This window comes from Zootoca vivipara, chromosome 4 (genome assembly GCF_965207765.1).
Source record: "Zootoca vivipara chromosome 4, rZooViv2.hap1.1, whole genome shotgun sequence".
In the NCBI taxonomy this organism is placed as follows: domain Eukaryota; kingdom Metazoa; phylum Chordata; class Lepidosauria; order Squamata; family Lacertidae; genus Zootoca; species Zootoca vivipara.
This window is the reverse complement of record NC_142587.1, coordinates 76,027,092-76,040,648: the sequence shown is the minus strand read 5'-3', so window position 1 is coordinate 76,040,648 and position 13,557 is coordinate 76,027,092. Positions and strand designations below refer to the sequence as shown.

Here is a 13,557-nt window from a genome sequence, read left to right as displayed (position 1 = left end):
AGGCTTTTGAATGGTGTCGTTTAAAGTCCTGCCATCGGAGCAGCCTTCGCGTCCCGGAGATCTCCCGGGACAGCCCGGGGAACGACTGGCATTTCCGCAGCGTCCCTCTGCCGAACGCAAAAGGACGAGGCGATTCCCCCGGATCCGAAGCAGATTTGCCTCGGAAAGAAGCCTCGCTAGAACTTGCGTGTTTCCAAGGAAGTAGTAGTCCAGGATTGCAGCCGAGCAACCCGGTTCTGGGTAGGTTTGCTTGGAAAGCCTCCCACGTGGTTTACTCCCGAGTAAACATACAAAAGAATGCACCCTTTTAGGTACAGGAACCGGCCTTTTAGTTTGCTTCAAAAAAGGGGGACGTGGAGAGGGGGGGAGCGAAGGAATTAGATTACTGTAGTTTCTTTCTCGCTTTGTTTTTTTGTTTTTTTTAAGGGACGGTTTTCTTGCTGGTGGAACGGTTTGGATCTCTTTAAGTTTTGCAGGGCAACCCTAGGCATGCCTACTCAGAAGTAAGTGTCACTGAATTCGGCAGGACTTGCTCTCAAGATAGCGTGTCTAGGATTGCAGCCTCAGTGACTCCCTTAACTGCATGCTCCCAAAACACCCGCCATCCCCATTATTGACCCAGGTTGCAGGAACATCACCTGTCGGTGGAGAACCAACCTGTGCTCCAGAAGAGTGTTACATACAATTTGCCCTCTGGTTTGTGTCTAGAGGGCAAAGAGTTTCCGGCAGGTATTTCTGCACCCATTCTGCATCGTCTACTACAGATTAGAGAGTTTAGCAAAAATGCACATCTCTCCCCCTCACACCTGCACACTGTTGCAGACACACACAAAGTGGGTGATAGGAAGAGGAAAATATCTGATTTGCACAGCTTGAATAGCCTCCTGCAAAACGAATTATCTATCACACTGGAAAAAAAGATTGGGCAGTAGTGTATCTAAATATATCTATTTCAAAATGCAATCTGGAGATTTAGAGGAGGTTCTCTTCCATTCAGATTTCCATACAGTATTTCCGTTGAGGGAGTGGGAGAAGAAGCAATGTTGTCTTTAAATACTAAAGGGATCTGTTGCTGATCAATTTACAGCAGAATTTTACAGATGTTTTCTTGGAAGTAAGGCCCACTGTGATCTGTGTGACCTTATTCTCCAGTAAATGTTTCTAGAATTAAGGATCCTTAAGGGCTGCAGAACAGATGGGTGTGCATAATCTAGTGACTTGCAGCCAGATGTGCGAATTGCCTCCATGTTTGAAAAAGTGTGACCTGTGAAGGTTGTCTCACTCACATGCATGTCACATGCGCTGCAACTTGATACTGCAGTCATCAAGTCTTGGACATGGATGTGTGAACTCCTTCTCAGGCTGGCTTCATTGCTAATATTTTGTGAGGTGACAGAGGTTTCATATGGATGGCAGCAGAATAGAATATGGCATTGGGGGGAAGATAATAACCATCGACTTTTATTTGCAGTTGTCCTCTATAGTAATCATAATAAATGGTTGGATAAGACTTCTGAAGCAGAATATTTGACAGACTTTAAAATAAGGGTTTTTTGAAGGTGTTTGTTTTGCTTCTCACTTGGTCATCCTAAATAAATACTTCCGGTCAGCATTTGTGTAACTGAGGAAAGTTAGATGTGAAAACATCTTTGGCTACCTAAAGTGGTTGATTTATTTATTTTTAAAATTTTCCCAATTGCTCTTTTGAAAGGCAATGTCATGCTTTGCTTAATATGAAAAGTTTTTTGTGTTCTACTGGCCATTACACTCAATTTTGCTTTTTCTGAATAATTTAGAAAAAGTCAATTTAGAGATTGGCACCTATCCAGGGGTCTCTTTACCTTTACAGTTTACTCAAAATTATTTATTAGGTTTTCCACACTCTGCCATTAACAATTTTCCTCATTTATGCTCAAATTGCTATTGAGATAGGTATTATTGTGTACATAGGGCCATGAGGAGGGGGCCACTAATTAAATCCTGCAAGTTGTAATGAACTTTGAGAAAGGACTTCAGCCCTAGAGAATGAAATTGTCTCTGCTATTCCCACTGCACTGAAAAAAACCTATTTTCTTCTATTGTAGTAAAAAGGAACTCTGCTTCTCCATTGTAGATTTACTGGATTTATATTTTGGGTCCAAATTGGCCATTTCCTTAAAACCTGCTCAGTTAAAATCCTCTATTCTGGTAAACCTAAGGCAATAATTAATGCCCAGCCTCTGGATTTTACATCTGAAACAAGTTATTCTTCTTTCTGGCCTCAAAATGTAGGCTTGAAAAAGAGCTGGAACTGACAAAAGCAAACTTTTAAAAGTTGTTCAAAATACTATTTCCATTTCAGAAATATAGACAGTACTTTAGTCCACTAATGAAGTTGTAAAATATTTAAATATTAAAAAAAATATTGTCCTGCTGCAATTTCAAAACAGCCTTTGGTCTTCTTAACCACTGAGCACTGGAAATTGCAACTTCCCAAGAAAGAAAGAAAGAAAGAAAGAAAGAAAGAAAGAAAGAAAGAAAGAAAGAAAGAAAGAAAGAAAGAAAAAGAGAGAGAGAGGTCTTCAGGTATTTTTTTTAAGTCTAGCATGTTTGAATGGAATTCCACCCAGAGGCCATGTTTTAGACAGCAGTATGCAGAGAGCATTGATTTAATTTTCTGGTGTTCAGTTTTTAACTAATCCCAAGAACAAAGAGAAGAGAATTTGTGAAGCAGATGTCACAATGCTATTTGCATTTGTGATCATAAGGATTGTGTCCTAGTGATAAAGCAATAAAACTGCCAGCACATTTGCAAAGCTAAGCAGGCCCCGGTATGGTTTCAAATTTGGATGGGGAACCACATGTTGAGATTCCAGCATTGCAGGGGGTTGGACCTTGACCCAATAGAAATGTCTGCACAAAAATAATAATTAAAAGAAGCACCAGGTGTCCCACACTCTGTCACATAGATGTATGTTCATGGGCAACAACCTTACTCCCATTAGAGCTACAGACCCCCTTACCCAAGAGATTTGGATAAACTGTATACCGTCGCCCTTGGGGTTCCACATTCTCACTGAGGAGTACCACCATTGGCCCCCACAAACAGTAGCAATGTAAAACAACAAAGGTGATGGTATCCTTGAATAGATCTGTGGGCCAGGTGCCTGGCAATTTTGCAGCAAGACACACCCCATCACTCTTCTGAGCAGAACCCAACAGTTCTGCTACAACTCAGCAAAAGCCAGCCTAGTAGACCTACCAGAGAACTGGGTAGAGAGACGGAATCAGTGACCTCTGCCCTTTCTTTGTTCCCATATAGTGCCTGGTTTGACCATCAGTTAACATCCTCTCCATCTCATGCTCCATCAGCATCTCATGCTCCAGCTGCTCACTCTCGGCCGGGAGCTGCTGGACGAGAGCCATTATGCTCTCGTCCTTCAGCTTGTACTAAAGGCTCAGTTGGTTACGTTTCCACTTCTGCAAGCTCTTGATGAAATGTGGTTGTTGCATGTCACAGATGGGAGCTGCAGACCAACAACATCTGGAGGACCACAGGATCCCCATTTCTGTTGTACCGTATGCCGAATATGGTTTTTGTATACCCCTAAAAATAAGTAGGGTTGCATCCAGCGAAGCCCATTCTGTTCACGCAGGGACTTCTGCTTGGCCAATGGGACTTCCTTTCTCGATGCCCCCCAGAAACTGTTCCTAGAGTTCCCCTTACCCTTTGGAGCAGATTTCAGGTGGTGCAGGAATGTGTAGAGAAAATGAGAGGAAGTCCCATTGTACAGGTGGAATTCTTTGTGCTAATGGGACATTCAGCACACAGCACATCTTCAAACAATTTAGGTTAGGGGGGGGGGGCTGTGATTAGCTGCAGTTCTCTCCTGTGAAGGTATAAGGAGAGAAACATGGGCTGCCTCTGTATAATGCCCTGATCTAGAAGCTGCTCGTAGTGAAATTCTGAAAGCATGCTATATCTGACGCTCTTCAACTGGAATAAATTAACAGTTTTATGCCGAGTGATACTGTTAGTTTTTCCCTTTTGCTCCCTCACTTCCTCCCCGACTTTTATTTGCATTCCAGGGCCAGTGTGCTTTTTCGCTGGAGGATTCTGTAGGCATTGTTGTCTCAGCTGTGATTGAGGACCGCTGCACTGCATGCAATTTTGGGAAGGAATAATCAAATGCTCTGCAGCATGTGAAAAGTGTTTGTTAAAGGAACTCCTAGGGCAATGGGAGAGGATTGGAACAGAAGTGGAATCATTTATATTTGTCTCATTTGAGGACAATGCCGCACATTCAGCCTCTCCAGAGATTTTGTTTTCACAGACAGAAGTAGGATCGATGGAGAGCACGTGGAGAGGAGGGGGTTGTCCTGTGGCATCTGGGGCGAAGTTGGTGTGTGAGCTTCGAAGCTCACATGCATGTATACAACTTTCCATTGTATGACATCTGGTTTCCGTGATTAAATTTTAATGTGTCATCAACTTGGAATGATAAAAGACAGGGTGTGGCTGGCTTCCATTATCCTTTTTGGGCACCGAATACCAGTGTGATAAATATAATTATCAATATATTTTGGTATTAATGGTGCATTCTGCAGTAGTTTTGTTGCATTCGATAGCTTCCTTTATTACAGTCTGGCTGATTTCAAGGCTGAGTGGTTCAGAGTTATAATAAGAAAAAAGCAACATAATAAGAGATTCAAATCCAGCCCTGGAGAATTGTTTATCTACTCAATCAAAGTATGCTTAAAGGATGGGAAATAGAAACATCCAGAGATTCTGCCAGATTTTTGTCTTTCTCACTGAAAGAATCTTTCTGAAAGCAGATCTACGTCTTGCTTTATGTATCCAGAATGGGCCTTGTCTGTGGTGGCTCCCCATTTGTGGAATGCTCTCCCCAAGGAGGTGCGGCTGGCTTCTTCATTATACACCTTTAGGCACCCAGTGAAAATGTTCCTCTTCAACCAGGCCTTTGGCTGATTAACATTCAAAAGCCTTTTAAACAAGTTTGTGGGAGGGGGGATTGTTGGCTTGCTCTTATTTTTTATTATGTATCTTGTTGTTTTTATGTTGTATTTTTATGTTGTGAACCGCCTTGGGATCTGCGGGTGAAGGGCAGGATAAAAATTTAATTAATAATAAAACAACAAATAAATTGGTGTGTGTGTGTGTCTAGAAGACCATATTACTATTACAGTTAATGTATTAATCACATTCTAAACCAATGTTTAGACACAAATACATTTAAAGCAATATTTGAAGTGGATACTTGTGGGGCCTGTCAAAATAAAATCATCTTCAACTGTTTCTGAAAAATGGAGATGGTAGGTGCCTGCTGTATGTATCTTGACAGGAATGTTATTCCACAGAACAAGGGCAGAAACACTAAAAGCCCTGCTCTGAGTTGCTGCAGGCTTCTGAGATCTTTGGAACTTGCAAGAGTAGCTCTCCCACAGAGCTTAGGCATCTACTGGGCATATATGGGATAGGGTGGCTTCTAAAGTAACCTGGTCCCGGGCTATACAGGATTTAAATGTTAGTAACAACACCTTGAACTTCGTCCAGTAACAAATTGGAAGCCAGTTCAAATCATGCAAGCAAAGTGTTATGTGCTAGCAATAGTTTCCCCCACAAGCAACCATTCTGCCTTGTTCGGTACCGGCCACAGCCTCCAGATCAACCCCAAGAGTAGCCCCATTGTAACCTTACACAGCTGTAAGGTTACTGATACATGAGCAACTGTGGTCTAGCTGTCCCAATCCAAGAATGGCTGTAGGTGACATATCTGGCAAAAGACCAGGAGTGCCACTGAGGACACCTGTTCCACCAGAAACTACTATGAGTCAAAAGGTCTGCCTTGCTCTGCAGGTCATTCCATATAATTTCATGGCAAAATAAAATGGTTTGGCCATCTGCCAACCATATCACCAAAACAGGGAGAGACTCGGGCTTGGGCCCCCTAGGAACTTGCACTTTTGCCGCAATTAGCCAAGGGAGAAGCAGAACCTTCCACTTCCGCTCTATAATAAATTTAGCACAACTGGTTAATATGTCAGATGTCTACTGAATCTCTTGATTTTTTCACTCCAGGATCTCTCCCAAATTCCCAAACTCTGTCGCTGAAGATATCATGCCTAGTTTTAATTAGCTGGCACTTGACGTAAACATTTTATTCATGCCTGAGAAAGTTGTTCCGACTTTGTGGTTAGATTTGCGCCATTGGTTGTACCAAACCTCAAAAGTGAATCATTTGGCAAGAGTGTGGCTGCTGTGGCTGTAGTTCAGACACCTTCCTGTTCAGCCAGGGCCATCTGGCACTCTTTGTGCGCACAGAGAGTGTGCAGATTTCCAGCAACATTAGACTGTCTGCTCCTGGTTATAGTACCCCAGCAATTTAGTGTGTAAAGCCGGCCTACCGGCTAAAGCTAGTGTGTAAAGCCGGCCTACCCAGATTGTGAGCCACCAGGCCAAGCAGCCTTGCATCCATGAATTGTGATTTTGCTGTGTATTGATAATTGTTGGGTTTTTTTTGTTGCTCCAGTTTGCTGCTCTTTTATTGGGTCTGTTCTGTGGTTATTGTATGGCTTTTTCTGCAAAGCATTCTACTGAATTTATGTTCTGCTTGTTCTGCTCTTCAAACTTAGTAAGTTTATTGGAGAATACTTAGGCAGTGAGTGGCTCATAAATGGAATTAATATAATTAATTGCCCTCCGCCACCGCTGTGTGGCTGAGGGCCAAACAAGATAAGACACCATTCGTGCAATTAGCATGAATGATTGTATTGTGTGGCTGGCTGTTAAAAAAACATCAAAGTCTAGATCAGGAACAAGGGAAGGAGGTGTAGTGGGTCTTAAATCTTTTGCCTTCCGTAGCGGTCCTAATCTCTCTCTGTCCCCTATGCCTCTTTGCACTGGAAGACAAGTGTTCGACTAGAATAAATAGGAGACTTTCTCCCAATGCAAATAAAGTCGTACCTCGGAAGTCGAACGGAATCCGTTCCGGAAGTCCGTTTGACTTCCAAAATGTTTGGAAACCAAGACACGGTTTCCAACTGGCTGCAGGAGCCACGGAAGTTGTGCCGGATGTTCGGGTTCCAAAGAACGTTCGCGAACCAGAACACTCACTTCCGGCTTTGCGGCGTTTGGGAGCCAAAACGTTTCGACTCACAAGGTGTTCGTGATCTAAGGTACAACGGTAGCAGGTGTGGGGAGTGGTCTGGATCAGAGCAGAGGAAAAGAGTTAAAAGTGCACACCACCAGTGTCCTGATGTATACTAGACTCCCCATGCCTGCTCTTAATTAATTAATTTTTTTAAGCCATTATCACAATTTACGGTAATTGCAATGCAAAAATAAGGCAATGGTCTTGCCTTATTTTGCCTCAGATTCTCAACCAAGTCTAGCAGGTTAGGGAGCACAGTTTCAAAAAACAGCTAAAGAGTTGTCCTCCTAAAAAGTCACATTGGATTTGGTTATTGGAACTAAACCATCTGAGTTGTTGCATTAGCAGCTAGCAATCACCAACTGAGCAGCTTTATAACGATCCTTATTGCCCTAGTCCTTCCTCGAGGGAGAGAAACTTTGAGCTGCCAGATGTCCACTGACCCTTCTGGTCTGAGCCTTGACCTGAAACCAAAGCCACCTCTGTTACTGAGGATGACGTGGGAAGTCTTTAAAGCTGATTGCTGGGGCCACTTGGGATGAACTGGGGTCCCCCAAATCTGTAGGGGTGATAATGGGGTCCTCCTCATCTGAGGTCTCGATTCTGGTGCACTGTACCACATCCGTTGCATTAAACACTTGTCTGTCATGGTCCAAAATTGTTGTTGTTTTGTTAGCAACAAGAATTATTCCTTTATCTGAGTTTGACCATTGGTCCATTTAGCTCAGTGCTGTCTACCCTACCTGGGTGATATTGAGCTAAGGTTTACTCAGACTAGACGCACTGAAATTAATGAAACATAACTTTGTTGTTGTTTAGTCGTTTAGTCGTGTCTGACTCTTTGTGACCCCATGGACCAGAGCACGCCAGGCACTCCTGTCTTCCACTGCCTCCTGCAGTTTGGTCAAACTCATGTTTGTAGCTTCAAGAACACTGTCCAGCCATCTCATCTTCTGACGTTCCCTTCTCCTTGTGCCCTCCATCTTTCCCAACATCAGGGTCTTTTCCAGGGAGTCTTCTCTTCTCATGAGGTGGCCAAAGTATTGGAGCCTCAGTTTCAGGATCTGTCCTTCCAGTGAGCACTCGGGGCTGATTTCCTTCAGAATGGATAGGTTTGATCTTCTTGCAGTCCATGGGACTCTCAAGAGTCTCCTCCAGCACCAAAATTCAAAAGCATCAATTCTTCGGCGATCAGCCTTCTTTATGGTCCAGCTCTCACTTCCATACATCACTACTGGGACAACCATAGCTTTAACTATACGGACCTTTGTTGGCAAGGTGATACCTCTGCTTTTTAAGATGTTGTCTAGGTTTGTCATTGCTTTTCTCCCAAGAAGCAGGCGTCTTTTAATTTCGTGACTGCTGTCACCATCTGCAGTGATCAAGGAGCCCAGGAAAGTAAAACCTCTCACTGCCTCCATTTCTTCCCCTTCTATTTGCCAGAAGGTGATGGGACCAGTGGCCATGATATTAGTTTCTTTGATGTTGAGCTTCAGACCATTTTTTGCACTCTCCTCTTTCACTTATGTCCAGTAATTTCCATAGGTCAACTAAGTTTTGCTCAGAATAGAATACCATCTACTGGGTATTGAACCTAGGACATTCTTCACAGAAAGCTCATGCTCCATCATTGAGCTACAGCCCTTCCACTAAAAGATTTTGTTTTTAAAATATCTGTCTCGTCATTTATCACTGGTGATCTTAGGGCAGTTTACATCATAAAAAAGACTAGAGCAATTAAAAATAATTAAAAATTCAAAGGATACTGCAAAAGATTGTGTAGACTTGTCTCACATAAATACACATTTTAAGTTGGCACCACAATAAATATACTGTTGATGCTGACGTTTATCTCCAAAGAGAAGGTATTCCACAACTGGAGGGACACCGCTAAGAAGGCCTGTTTGTGCATTCCTGAACCATACCATTTCTGGTAGTAGAACATTTAGAAGGACCCCTTCGCAAGATCTTAATACCCAACAAGTTGATGTCAGGATGGTGCTCCTTCAAGTCTGTGTGTCCCAAGTTCCTTGCTTCTCTGCCTTTGGTATAATCTGTCAAGCCCAAGCACTGCAAATGAAGCCTTTGCAGCTGCATTTTCATGGAGGTTGGCAGATAAAATAGAGTAATAGAATCAAGATTTACACAGAGAAAAACCACAGGCAATAAAAATGTAAGGGAATTTATAACACTGTGCAACCAAGGTTATCTGAAAGAACACTCAATTTACTGCAGTATGTAGAGCTGAAATTGATGTGATCCTATCAGTAGCTTACATCAGAACTCATCTGAGACTTGACTCTTTAAATGTCATTCATCCTCTCCAGTTCTGCTAAGAATGGACTCATCTGCATTGTTTTGAAGCTATTTGCTCCACTCTTCTTTAATAAATAGGCAGGTGTTGTTCAGGGAATGATTTTAATGATTCACTATGAAGTGGATATATAATGAGCTGTGAAGATTTTTACTCAAAAGACAAAGAAGAGACAAATTTAAAAAGAGAAGGAACGTAGGAATTGGATACCATAGCAGGGCCATTCCCATGCCAAATGGCTCCCCAAGTGAGGAGCATCTTTGGTGAACATGCATGCACACACATCTGTTCAACTCTCAGATCCCTTGTTTTTGTTATATCGCCATGCATGTTTATCCCGTTAAAACAGTACACAAATAATTTGCTTCCAAGGATCCGATCACAGTCATCTTGCCATTGATTGATTGGACACTGGTGTTGTACATATTTTTTTAAATCAATGCAAGCCACACAGATCAGTGTGGTGGGTAATTACAAAGCCAGTAACAGGCCTGGGGTCTAGCTTGCTTGGAGAGAAGGTAACAATCACATGAGCCAAAGGCAGAAGGCACTCTAATGACCTGGCTGGAGTCAACAGCGCCAACCAGGTGCCTGTGGGAAACCAGCAAGCGGGCCCCAAGCATAAGAGAACTCCTCTGCCTTGTGGTTTTCACCAACTGGTATTCAAAAACACTGTCGTCTCTGGTAATGGAGACAGAACATAGCCATCATAAAGGTAAAGGTACCCCTGACCGTTAGGGGTCTAGACTCTGGGGTTGTGGCGCTCATCTCGCTCTATAGGCCAAGGGAACCGGCGTTTATCTGCAGACAGCTTCCAGGTCATGTGACCAGCATGACTAAGCTGCTTCTGGCGAACCACAGCAGTGCACGGAAACGCCATTTAACTTCCCACTGGAGCGGTACCTATTTATCTACTTGCACTTGATGTGCTTTCGAACTGGTAGGTGGGCAGGAGTTGGGACCGAGCAATGGGAGCTCACCCCGCCATGGGGATTCAAACTGCTGACATTCCGATCGGCAAGCCCTAGGCTCTGTGGGTTAGACCACAGCGCCACCCACGTCCCTATAGCCATCATAGCTAGTAGCTATTAGTAGACTTCTCCATGAATTTGTCCAATCCTATTTTAAAGCCATCCAAGTTGGTGGCCACCACTGCTTCTTGTGGGAGTAAGTTCCATAGTTTAACTATGCTCTGTGTGGAAAAAATGACTTTCTTTTGTCTGTCCTGAATCTTTTAACATTCAGCTTTATGGGAGGTCAATGACTTCTAGAGTTACGGCTCGTCACATGGGGCAGTGGCCAGCAGTTTCTGACAGCACATAAGCTGGCTTTCACATCCAAACCTACTCACACTCCATTGCTTTAAACATTCAAATATATAGTCCGACACACAGGCTAAGGCAATTCATTGTGTGCAATGTGCAGCTAGACCTGGATTTATGCATTTACATTCATTAAAATCATACTACAGTATTAAGCTTAGGATAATATGTCTACCATACAAATGATAAATTTGAAGCCATTGGTTCCTTTTCTGCTAAACTAGGCATTTATAAGGCACATAGACAAGGCGACAGAGAAATGAAATCACAGTCTACAAATTGGGTATAAATTATTTAGCTGAAGTTTAAAAAATGTCTCAAGCTATTTATAGTATTGTCAAGACCCTTACCTTTAGATTACTATTGCAATATAGTGATTATTTTATGCACACTCTTGCAGAGACCTTGTGGCAAATTCTTTAGCTCTCTTAGAAATTGTTTGCTGAGGCATCTTCTAATCCAACAGAAAAGAAATGGTGCTTGGAGAGACTTGTTTGCATGTCTTGAAGATCATTCATCTCTTCTGGCTTTTCTCACAGACAGAAGAGCTACTGGCATCTTGAAGAAGAAGCTTCTTAACTAGGTAGAGCAGTGGCAGCTAACCTTTGGCCCTCTGGCTACTTCTGGGCTCCAGCTCTCATGAACCACAGCCAGCATGACCCATAGTCTGGAATGGCAGGAGTTCTAGTCCAAGAACAGCTGGAGGGCCAAAGGTTAGCCACCCCTGTGTTAGTGGAACCAACAAGAAATGAAGAGTGATAAAGGAGAATATCAAAGTTGAGTATTATCGGTAGCAATGTTGGCACATATTTATGGAATCACCAGGTTGTTTTAACCTCATTTCATTTTATCCCACCCTCCATGTTTTTCTGTGTCGGTTTCTAAGGCTCCAAAATCGGAGTGGATTCCAAACAGACTTCTACTGGGGCAATGGGGCTTCATCTCCTCCTCCACCCCTTTGCAGTTCCCTGTATGCCCCCAAAATATGCTTCAGAAAGACCCCAGTAAAAATCCCACTAGGCAATCAGAAATCCTTTCCACTCACACATGGACAGTGTTAGATACAATGATATAGTTATGGAAGACCTAACCACACAAAAAACCTAAACTGGTACAAAACAGTTCTGAGTTCGGCAGAAGGCTAGTTGATGGGTTGGTTTCAAGAGATACCAAAGTCTGCAATGCCCAGATTTCTGTACTTGGGAGATTACTAGCAGCACTTAAGTAGAAATTATACTGTACATTTAAAATCTTACATGCCAAGCTTTCTATTACCACTTGCCTCTAAGAAGAATCAGAACGTGAAGTTGAAGTTATTTGCTTGCTCAACATTCCAGCATTGCATCAAATAAGAAATGAACTTTTAAGTACTATAGTCTAATTTTTCCTCTCCCCCTTTTCTTTCTTACAGCAACAAAGGATAACACCATCCAGATTTGTTCTGACCTAAGAAGTGAAGGATAACAGCCATCATTGGGTAGCTCAATATGCCAGCGTTCTTCTGGAAGGTTGCCTTTGAATGTTAGGTCTCCTCCGTTTATTTTACAACACACACAAATAAAATGTCAGAACTCCACCCAACCTCTGGATTAATATCAAATATGGAAAATGGGACTTTTCTGGAGCTGTATCCCACCTCTCTCTCAACATCCATGGATTCATCTTCCGGACACATGTCTAACGTCTATGTCTATGTTTCGATATTCCTCAGCCTCTTGGCATTTCTTCTTTTGCTATTAATCATTGCCCTTCAGAGGCTGAAGAACATAATCTCTTCCAGTTCTTCCTACCCAGAATACACCAGTGATGCTGGGAGTTCCTTCACTAACCTAGAAGTCTGTAGTATTTCTTCCCAGCGGTCTGCTTTTTCAAATCTTTCCTCCTGAAAAGGAATGAAAGAGAATACATTGGGAGATGGAAGAACTTTGTCAAACTCTTGGGGGGAAGTTATGCATGCAGTATTTTCTTTGGAGGACTAATAGTCATAAAAGAGGTGACTTTTAATTTTCACTTTGATTTTCCTTTTCCTTTTTAGTCTGCATTTCCTCTCTTTATTAATGACATTTTTCATCTCTGAGCAGTGAAATTGATGGTGCCTCCTGCCTGATCATGGCCTCCTGCCTGTAATAGTGTTGTAGCGTTTCCCCAACCCATTTAAACTGGGTCTTTAAACTTAACAATGGGAAGATTCTGCTTCCTGTGCTTTGTCACCTATGGTTTTATCGACTCAAAGCTTCAGGACTTTAACTTCCTCAGAAACACCATGATATCATACAGGATATCATTAGATCTCTGAAAGTTACTTATCTCACCATTGAAAGAATCTGTTGTGCCGTAGTTCTAGAATTTAGAGCAACTTTAAGACAACAAACTTAATTTAATTTAACAATTTAATTCAAAATTTTGTCGCTGAGGTCTCTTGTATGTTTTCCTGTATACAGTCGCCGTGTTGTCTGATGTGCTTGTTTTATTTTAGCCAAATGATTATAATAAACATGTGGGCTCATTCCATTTCACACTAAAACCGCATTTGGTATACTTGCAGATTTGCATGAGGACTTTGAGTTGGAAGAATTGGGCTGTGTCCAAAGTAGAAATAAGTAAGAACTGTGCGAGCGGGAACCAGACGAGCAATTTCTCGCCCGCAGGTTGCTTAAATGGAGCACGCCATGGCCCCTGGCTGACCAGATTGGTCGGCCTAGGGCGTGACGTGCCAGGGACTCCCTATGATGCTGGAGCTACCCACACACCCGCACAAGGGACGGGTTCA

General features: G+C 42.6%; 1 protein-coding gene across 1 annotated transcript; it reads left to right on the top strand.

Annotated features, from left to right (window-relative positions):
* The first annotated feature begins 12,207 nt into the window (after positions 1-12,207).
* On the top strand, positions 12,208-12,797 carry SERTM1 (serine rich and transmembrane domain containing 1). Its single transcript, XM_035116805.3, has one exon. The coding sequence runs from the start codon at positions 12,350-12,352 to the stop codon at positions 12,671-12,673; it is 324 nt and encodes a 107-aa protein (XP_034972696.1). The 5' UTR covers positions 12,208-12,349; the 3' UTR covers positions 12,674-12,797.
* Positions 12,798-13,557: the final 760 nt, after the last annotated feature.

Coding starts and splice junctions, on each gene's coding strand:
- SERTM1 (XM_035116805.3), top strand. CDS start 12,350: ATGTCAGAACTCCACCCAACCTCTGGATTAATATCAAATATGGAAAAT.